Here is a 10,662-nt window from a genome sequence, read left to right as displayed (position 1 = left end):
ACTTGCAGGTTTGGGTGCAGAATGACTTCCTGCAGCTATAAATAGCCGTGCATTCAAGCATGAAAGAGGTGCTTACATTGACGCTGCAGACAGTGACAGTTGGTGAGTGGCTGGTAATATTTTAAGCAACATAAGTAGACTTTTTTTCTTTCAGTTCAGCCACTCAGCTTTGAAATATTATAATATTTTTGGCTTATGGGAACCATCAACCAGCTCACAGTCTCCATTCCCTTTCAGCTGAAACATCAGATGAAGAGTTTACACACATCCTCTGATAACAACTTTTCTATTAAAGAAGCTTAGATGGAGCAACTTAAGTTCTTATTTTCTGACAGTCAAATTATTTTCTGTGGACAGCATTAAACATACTGGGGATGCGTGCTTGTAAATGTATGATAAAAGTACTTTAGATCATTTTTATTGTCTGATTTGGTCAATGTTGAGTTACTTCAGTGAAATGTCTTCACACGTTAACAAATTTATGTATGAAAAAACATTTTTTATTCACTTTAGCCGAAAAGATATGTTGCTAAATCTAAATTCTGACAAAATTACAAAAACAATGTGAACTGTGACAGCTCACTGAGGACAGAGTGAACTGCAGTGTCACCTTTAAAAAAAAAAAATCCTTCGAGAGACCTTTTCTCGCAGCTATTTATTCATAGCGCATAATCACCCAGCACCATGCATGAATTATTTTCATTAGAAATTCAGTTTCCTCTGTGATGATACTGATCTTCTATCTGCTGGCTCTCACTTTGCAGCTTCATAAGAGGTAAACAACTCCCCCTCCCCAAAAAAAGAAGAAATCCTTACAGAATTGGAATAAAAAAAGATTTCCTCTGATGGGTAAAAATGAGCACTCACTGAATGTACTCATCCATTACCCAGCAAAGCTAGCGACCTTTGAGAGCGGCTGATCTCTGTTTAGACTGTGTATCTCAGCGCCCATTTAATAGATTAGGGCATCCCAGAAGGATGCTCTCTAATTTGCCGCAGTACTTCAAGTCGAGTGATGGATGATTGTCTGACACTGCCAAATATCTAAGCTCCCCAGGAGAGAAGTGTGGGGCCTAAAATAGCAAATACAAGTAATAGACTTTGAAATTAGCAAATAAACAAAAAAAATTTTTTTTTGGTCAAAACTAGAGAAACATTGCATTTAGTAGTGGTCACTGGTCATATAATTGTTTTAACTTTAACAAAATGTGTCAAAAAGATCACATTAGATATTTTTCTATTAAACTCAAGGATCTCAAACACCTGTGATAATTAGTTTATCAGGTGAGCTCAATTAAAAGAAAAACATCTAAAGAAGGACGTTCCACATTAGATGTACATTTTCAAACAATATGCAAAAGAAAAATGATCTCTGCTGCTGAAAATAGTTGAATGTCTTGGACAAGCTATGAAAACCTCACAAAAACGTAAACGTGATCATCAGACTATTATTAGATTTGTGGCTGATTCAGACACACATGGGTTTGTGCAGATAAAGTCAGAATGAGGAAGTTTTCAGTGATACAAATACATCTCATTAAGAAAGCAGCTGCTAAAATAGCATGCTCATATTTGTCTCTGGAGTCCCACCAACATCAAGGTCTAGGGTCTCGGAGTGGCGGGTGGTTAGTGGATGGCCACCATGTCCCAACAAGGCTGTGACGTCAGCAAGGAGGTGGTGGAGTCGTGGTTTGGGCCGTAATCATGGGGAAAGAGCTGATTGGTCCCTGAAGGTGTGAAAATGGACTCTGAAAAGGATGTGGAGTTCATGACTGACCACTCTCTTCCGTGGTATAAAAAGAAGAACTATCTTTTCCATAACAAAATCGTCTTTATGCATGACGATGCATCAAGCTGCAAGGAATACCTCTACATCATTGGCTGCTATTAGGATAAAAGGAGGTAAGCTCTGGGAGGCTATTCTGACATCTTGCAAAAAAATTCAAGCAGAAACTCTCCAAAAAGATGCAAGAATTTCGATGCTGCTACAAAGTAAGGGGTCATATGTTCAAATTTAACTTGACATATTAAGATATTTTTGATTGGAATAACTTTTTATTTCAGTAAATATAACTTCCTAGTGCAGCAAATTCAACAAATGACCCATTTCAGCACTGTTTGTAGCGTAACAATATAAAGAAAGTCTTTTTGTCCAAACTGCTGCACCACACAGAGGTCTCCCACTATCAGTTTGATGGCATCCGGTTATTTTTAGGAAAGGGTTCATTCATTCTGGCTGCTGAGCTCAGACAGGAACCTGATGTGTCAGCAATGGTGTGTGGAGTTGGCATTTCAGACAGAGAGGTGTGCTTTGCCTCTGCAGCAGTTCCAGCTGACATGCACAAACGAGTTCTGTGCACAAACTTTGCACGTAGCATTTAAACGATTACATTTCCCAAGTCCACAATGGACAAAAAAAGGAAAATACACTGTCAATCACACACTCAGAGTGTACAAAAGCTAATAAAGACTTAAACCAGCCCACTCCACTTTGATTTGGTGGATGTCAAAGACAAAAGGCTTCAAGTTTTTGGATGTTTCTGTACAAATAACAGGAAGGTTGACTGAGTGAATGTGTTGCTACAGTTGAGTGAACAAGCATTTCTCCCACAACAGCACCTCACAGTTCCCCTCTGTTGCATAATTGACTTCTCCTCAGGCCATGGAAACAAGCTGGTGCATTCTCGCTCCCCAGGGTCTGCAAAGTGAAAGCAGCTCGACTGCACGATCAAATCTTAGAGCTTTTATACCTCCTATATACAGTAAGGAAAGAACAAAAAGCCACAAATGTGCCATAACACAATTTTTGGAAAAACTTTGAGAGAAAATCAATATAAAATATGATGTAGGGAAGGATTTAAAAGCACAAAAGCTGACGTTTACAATCGATTTTCTGGACTGGAACAGGCGCTGAAATACACCTCCTGACAGAAAAAGAACAAAACTAACAGAAATTCTTCAAAACCAGAGGACAGAAACATGGACAGCTCCTTTATGAAGGTTTTAGGGTGCAGTTTTATCGACAAAAAAATTTTAATTCTTCTTAACCATCATTTAAAGACCCTTCCCTCCCTTTTGTTTAGTGAATTTCCTAAACTTGTTCTTGTTAGGGTGAATCTTAACCTTAATAATAGGAAGAGATTCAAAAAAAATCCAGGTAAAGATCTTTTGTAACCTAAAAAAAGAATGAAGAATGATCAGAAATACACTAATAAAATCAAAAACTTATGGTTGCTTTTGTCTTTTGATGAAGCTTAGAGGAGGACGGCCAATATGTAAGAACTGCCCCATTTTCATGCATCCTGGGTAATTTAATTACAAGTAAACATTAATATATTTTGGCTTAAATATCAAGCTTTTTATGTCACTGAAGTAGAAAAATTTGTGAATTAACCATGAGTTTATGAAAACAATCACTTTCCAAACTGACATTTTCCATACAGTTTTTGTTACGATCTGTTAGAGACACTCAAGTCACTGTTTCATCTATAATAAAAACATTCCCAGTGTTTTTTAGTGTTACGGCTACGCGTTTTTAAGCTAAAAAAAAGAGCAGAACGGCAGTCGTCACCTCCAAGTTGTGAGCCAGACCTATGGAGTAGAGCAACACCGCCCCCTCTTCCCCTCGACGTTGCTAAGAGAGATGAGGAAAACAAAGACGTATATGGATCTGTTTGACTGCAAGCTGATGCATCAGAATGGAGCTGAGCAGGAAGCTTGTGGCCCGCTGTTTAATGTGGAAAATGTCCCCTCTTCCACTTTTCTAAACTTGATATCCTACTTAAAACATTACATGGACTTTAAAAATGCATGTTGCTGCCTTTAGATGTAGAGTAGGTGTCATGATAATCATAAAAAAATATTTAACAGGCAAACTAGCTAAATAATTTTAAAAAATAGTAAAATGTTTAACAAACACTAAAATACAGAATTTAAAGTTTAAAAATTGCAAGTCATTTGTCCCATTTGGCAATTAAAATAGTTATTTAAAGAGCACAAAGGTGGAGCTTTCCTTATTTGAAAGTTTGAATTTTTACATAAAAAGCTAAAACTAAAGCTAGTTTTTAACCTGGAAAAATGAAATAAAGGAAAATTGATTCATAAACTTGATGAATCAATAATGGTTAAAGCAAATTTCAATTCAGTTGATTAATTGTTGAAACCAACACTACGTTGCACCACTTTAAGTCAAGAGTTCCTTCCTCTTGACTGGATTTACAACTGAATTTGCAAGGCTCAGTAATTAAGGCATTCTAGGCAAATGCAAAGGGCAAACACACACACACACACACATGCTGCCATTCCCACAGCTTCACTACAAGCATGACCTTAGAGCAGTTTAGTCACACAGAAGAAACTCTAACACTGCATTTTGGACTTGAAGTCACATGAAATAGATTAATTCTTGTTGAATGAAAAATAAACTTGTCAGTTCAATAACTTACTTTGACAAAAATATGAGTTTATGATGTTTGGCCCACGTACAGCTCCTCTCTAAAAATGAGTGTGAAGCCAAATAATATTTGCTTTTCATAAAGATAAAAATAACAGAATTTAAAATAAAATACTAAAACCTAAAAATCTGATGAAAATACGATTTAAAATTTCAGAAAACAAATTGTTTTATATGGGACATAACATGAGCTTAAACTGAGAATTCCAACACAAATCATGACTTTCCTTAACGAACTCTCACGTAATCTCATTAGCAGCTGTAAATCATCTAATCTTCTCTCAGCCCGTTACTGCTGAGACTGATGAGTATTTGAGCAGATATCATTAAAGCCGTCGTTTATGACCTAATACGCAGAAACTCAACTGGGGATTTGCATCATATTTGGCTTTGCAGATCTCAGTGGTGGAACTGACAGCAAATGTTTTAAAACTTAAATAAAAATAATTTGTGTTTCACTAGAAGACGATGCAACTGTGTTGATGTGCAGAGTGATACTTAAAGACCTACTTTGATCTGATCTGTTGTAAAGGCGTTCTCAGTCTTTTCATTATGATAATGCAGCTTTTAGCTAAAACAAATGAGAAAAATGCCAAAAGAACATGCAAAAAACAACAAAAAAACAGGAAAAAAAGAGGTTCAAATCTTCAAACATTTCCAAAGTGTGGCTATGACAGAGGCTCACGGCTCCCCTGGGAAACCCCGGAAAAGCGTTGCACGAATAACTCCAAGAATCTTGACATCAAACTCGTGCAGCATAGGTTCCTTTTGGTTTTGAAATGAGTGTAAAAAATAATGAAACTAAAGGGAAAACATGCACAGTTAAATCTTAAAGTAGAATGAAACTTTCTACAAAGCATTTAAGACCCTCTTGGACATTACTTTCAATAAACTGAGTAATCTTCTCCTGTCTGGTATAGAAAAGGTGCTGAGCAGGTAAAGCAGCCATCTGCTGACTGTGTGCCCTTGAGCAAGACTCTTTGGCTGAATGCATCAAGCCTACACTAAGAAAGTGCAGTATGGATGTATCATATAGAGTAAAAGCACATTGAAGAGTCCAGGAAACTAAAAACTCTGGATCTTAAGCCTTAAGGGACCAAGAACTCAAAAGCAATGCTGACTAACAAATAAAAAGGCTGATCTTACATATTATATTCATATTTGGCATGGCATTATACTTACAGTAGTTAGAAATCTGCCTAAACGTACAACATTTCAGCACAGTGACACAGTCAGACTGAATTAAACTCCATTCCCCCCTAAAGCGAGATCATTTCAGATAGCGAGTGCACACTGGGGACGTTTTATAGCTGCCAAGGGCAAGTGTTTATTATATCTTCTACTCAGGAAGTGCCCACGTTGCTTTTATGTGACATGATAGAGCAGGCATGTACGGCCGGCGTGCTCGGCGTCCTCGTTCCCCTTGACACTGCAGCAGACAGCAGGGCGCCTTCAAGAGCAATGGGACTGCAGAGCCATGGAGTCTTAGTCATCCTATTTTAAGATTCTGTTTAATTTTTAACAAGAATTGATTTAATGACTGATCATAAGGTACAAGCAAAACTAGAGCAAGTTAAGGGGGAAATAAGATTTGAGAATTGATGATATAACGGAAGATGATTGGTTTGACTCACTGACCAAGATCATCAAAAATGATCATAACAGTCCTTAAAACATTTTTACAAAAATGTACTTAAAGACCCAGTTGTCCCCAGTGGTCTTTTAATCAATTAATGTGGACATAGTTTCTGAAGAGCGACAGGAGATCATCAGAAACTCACCTCTAATTTGAGGGCAGGTCCACTGGCATGAAGCAAGCCCGCCCCCTCTTCCCCTCTCCATTACTGAAAGCTCGGTGCTTGTGACCCACCCAATATATTATCTTTGCTACAAATAAATTCATTTTAACTGCATTTTCTTCATCTGCTCCTGATTCACAACAATTTTTTTAATAAATGCAATTTTTAGCTTAATTTTCTAAAGAAAAGTGCCACAAGGAGATCTTAAAAGACACCAAAAACACAATTTTCACCAGAGTGAGACTTTAAAACCACATTAATCTTAAACAATTTGCATAACTAGAAGCTAAAACATGCTTAAAAAACCTTAAGTGGAATTTTTTAAAGTAAAATACTTTTTTTAAGTCATGTTCTGCAAAGTAAAAAGTAAATCCATAATCTTATTATATAAGGTTTGAAATGTAGGCCAAGTATGCACACATATACTGTACCTATTAAGAATTTGCATCAGAAACAGTCCTTTCTAGTTCTGCAGCATGGATCCCCAGCTTCCTCTCACTAAAGTTTAAAGCTTCAGGATAAAAGCAATCATCTTTTATTTCTTAGTTTTTTAAAACAGAAACCTGAGCTGACTTTGTTCCCCTACCTTTAATCTGCACAACTCAAACAAACATGGCTGCCCTTTTTAACTGTCTGATAAAGCAAAGTGTTTAATTTCACATTTTACCATAAAGTTTATTAAAATTATAAGTTCTATTTTAAATATAAAATCTTATCTTATCAATCAATTTATGACCTTATATTTATCTAATATCTAACTTGGTTAGACGTGTCTATGTTTTTATTGCTTGAAATAAATCAACCAGGATTTATGAAAATCCTAAATTATTAAAATGTTACTATAACAGAAGGGAATAAAAGCTGTCCTTTATGCTTTGATTGGCATGTCCTGATGAATGTAACAACCATGTCAGCACATACTTAAAGGCTTCCGTCTCATTTCACCTTCACACCAATTTTCAGGCTTAATTTCATGATGATGGGTATTACTGTGTCTGTTTAAAACGCCATATTTAATGAGCTTTTTCCCTTTTTTGTGTTACAGAAGCTTGACAGGACACAATTAATTCAGTTTTTCCTTCTCCTTTTAGGACACATAATTTGTGTCTCTGCCAAGCAGCTGCACTGTTACCTTCTTTGCATTCTGACAGCTCTGACGCATCGCTGCGTGCCGGCAGAAAGCGGCTGTGCTCACAGCAAACGGCCTGCTAAGCAGCTACAGGATATCACCAGGCGCTGTTGCGACCGCAGGCACCACTTTCTTTTTTTTTTTTCCTTTTTCCAGCCCCGACTCCCTGGTGCCTCTCTAACAACGACTGCTTCAGTCGTCAGGTGCTGAATTCCAGCTGGGTTCTGTGCTGTCAGTTTCTTCCTCTTCCACTGGCACAAACAATAGGAAGAAAGAATCTCTGCAGTTTGACTCTAATGATGACATGTTTGCCACTGTTTTCCAGCTTCTGTCGTCTGAAAATCCCAATGCCTACACCCCTGTGCTGCTGCAGAAAAAGGCCACCTCAAGCAATCTGGTTTTAAATTATTTTTTGTTAAGGATTAAAGCAAAAAAACATCAAGGTTTCAATCAGGGATTAGAATATATTAACAGCCTAAAGTAACGTTTGTTCAAGCACTTTCAAGAAAAAGTGTGTGTAAATGTGGTTTACAGTCATCCACATTCAAAACTCTTACACATACTGTAGCTACGCAAGTTTATACAACCGTTTTCAGGTTCTACGTACAACATAAGCGTTCAATGGCCGCACTTGGCCTGTTAAGACAGGTTGAACCAATCAGGAATCAGATCTGATAGTGATGTATGGATGGCGTCCCTTTTAATTTAAGTGAATTCAAAGTAAATAAAATAATAATTGTGGTTTGACCCCTTAATGTATATGATGGTCTTTCAAATATCTGTCATGTTCTGCTTATGTTACCTTCCTTTTTGCTTCTGTGCAGGCTGCTGTGACTCCGCCCATTCTCCTGTGGATCCTGCTAAGCAGTCACAGCTGCCTGCACTTCAGTAATGTGTATTTAAGGAACTCTGCTGCAGCCCTCAGTGTCGGGTCATCTTGTTTCCTGACCCTGTGAGGTCTTTATTATTTGGCTGATGGACGTTAAAGCCTTTGGACTGTCTTCAATGTCCAAGTAGAAAAAGAAAGATACGCAGAAGGAAGTATGCAAACGATATACAGAAGAACAATACCCAGAATGGTACGCAGAAGAAGAACGATACACAGAAGGATACACAAATGATATGCGAACGATATGCAGAAGAAGAAGGATATCCAGCTCTAGATCTCCACAAACCTGATTCCTCTCTTCTGCCTACTTCCATTACTAACTGCCTTCTTGAAATAAAGTTTTGGTTTACCTTAAATTTCCTAAAATTAAATAGTAATTAAACTGAACTTCTCCTAAAAAGGGACCCTAAACAGAATCCAAAAGTGTCTCTTTCCCTTTGAAAACGCCTCAATTTTTCTTTTCCCTTCAGGTTTAGAGTTTAGTGTCATCTCCTCCACCTGGCATGTGATCAATATCACCAGATCTCCACCTTTGCAGCCTCCACCCTTCCCTCAATCCTCATTCCACTGCCATCCTGGTACACAGCCTCATCACCTCACACCTGGATTACTGCAACTCTCTTTTGTTAAGACTTCAAACTTCAACTGGATCAAAATTCAGTCGCTTGCATCATCACACTAACACCATCCATCTGCCCCAGCTTCCTCCTGACCTCTGAGACTTTAAATTATCCCCTCAGTTTACTAAGAAGCTAAAAGTCCACCTTCTCCTGACTTGCATACTCCCCTAAAGCTTGATTGAATTAACTTATTTTATAATTGTTATTACCTGCATAACTAACTGTTTTATGTTCAGGAATTTAGGTTCTGAGAAATTCACCAAACAAACAATTGATTATTATCATTAATTATCCGTAGCAAACATTGCATTAAAGACATATTGGACAAGCTAAATTAAAGTTGGCAAGGCAATAAATTATGCACTCTGGTGAGCATCAAACTGTTGGTGCTGCATTCAAGGACAATGCAAAAGCATGGAAATGAAACAGAATAGGTTTCTGGTAGAATTTGGACTTTATGCTGCAGTTACTGGTCAGAAATGATAGTTACAAAGCAAACTCGTTCTGATTCAAAACAACAACAAAAAAGGCCTCTTAATAAAAATAATTTACAAGAGTTTGTCAGAAGACATTTCAGATGCATTCGTGGAAAGAACCCAAACTTTCAGTGTTTCTCACTCAAACTTATAAAATGCACTAAGAAAAGATTGCCTGTATAGTCAGTAGGGTTCCTATTTTTCATGTATTATCACTTTTAGAATGCTGTTATTGTCCATCTTTCTTTGTAGGCTTGCATGTGGTCACAGAAAATGGCACAGAACTTAAAAAGAACAAAGAAATTACATTTTTTCATGTGAGAAATTACATTTTTAGTTTAGAAATACCGGTGATGTGATGCTTTAGGATGAATAATAAGACATATAAATAATCCCACAGCAATTATGGGATCTAATTGATTTTGTTTGGAAAAAGGGGAATATTTTTATGTGAAAATCGCCAATTTAAAGCTGAATTCCCAACTTGTTTTTCTCTATTTTCGCATAAAAGTAATCACTTTGGTTATACATGTTCATCAATATAACCATTGCAGCTTTTTTTCTTTCTTCCCAAAAAAAACCTAAAATTCAGGGGAAAAAATAATATTAATGTAATATTTGCACCTTTAAAAATATCAAGCTCAAAACTATATTCCCCAAACAGATAATCAAATAAATTGGCTCATTTTCTGAACCCTTGAGATTGGTATATTTGCCACTCACTTTCGTGCTTGGAAGTCCCCCACGTGTGCCGTGGGACGCCAGGGCTCTTGATGATGGCTCTTCCGGCAGATTTCAGGGCGTCCATCACGAGGCGTGAGCGCGCGTCCGCCGGCAGGTGGACTCCCCTCAACCTCCGCGGCGCACGGAGCGAAAGGCTGCGGAGGCGGACCCCTCAAGAGACAGAAAGATGTCAAAGCAAGAGCAAGCGCTGATATGAGGTCCCGCTGCGGATCCCGGTCTCCTCTGTCCCCGGCGCTGTGTGCGCACTGAGCGCGCTCCGAGCGCGCCGAGCGCGTCGGCTGCTCCCAAAGTTGAGGGCGTGTCGTTAAAAAAATCGCTTCTGAACTGTTCATGTGAAGATCCAAATACACCCCGTGGATTTAATGAGCATTTAACTCAACCTTTTTTTTTTATTTTATAAACCAGAAATGAACCAACAAATATTTGATTGTAGTTTATATATTTAACAACATTGATCCTTTATGTCTCAATTCCACATTAAAATTTACATACCTCTATTATTATTATTATTAATATTGTTATATTTTTTGTTTGTTTTTTTTTTTCAATAAA

At 37.6% G+C, this 10,662-nt stretch overlaps 1 protein-coding gene across 2 annotated transcripts in view; it reads right to left on the bottom strand.

Moving 5' to 3' along the window:
- si:dkey-71h2.2 (low density lipoprotein receptor adapter protein 1) overlaps positions 1 to 10,656 on the bottom strand; it is a 33,954-nt gene extending 23,298 nt beyond the window's left edge. For both annotated transcript variants that reach the window (XM_036210604.1, XM_024291720.2), the window contains exon 1: positions 10,090 to 10,656. In XM_036210604.1, coding sequence (XP_036066497.1) covers positions 10,090 to 10,174 — 85 coding nt within the window. In that variant the 5' untranslated portion in view covers positions 10,175 to 10,656. The remainder of the gene's footprint in view (positions 1 to 10,089) is intronic.
- Positions 10,657 to 10,662: the final 6 nt, after the last annotated feature.

The sequence above is a fragment of the Oryzias melastigma genome, linkage group LG24, assembly GCF_002922805.2.
Source record: "Oryzias melastigma strain HK-1 linkage group LG24, ASM292280v2, whole genome shotgun sequence".
Taxonomy (NCBI): domain Eukaryota; kingdom Metazoa; phylum Chordata; class Actinopteri; order Beloniformes; family Adrianichthyidae; genus Oryzias; species Oryzias melastigma.
This window is presented reverse-complemented; position numbering and strand designations above follow the sequence as displayed.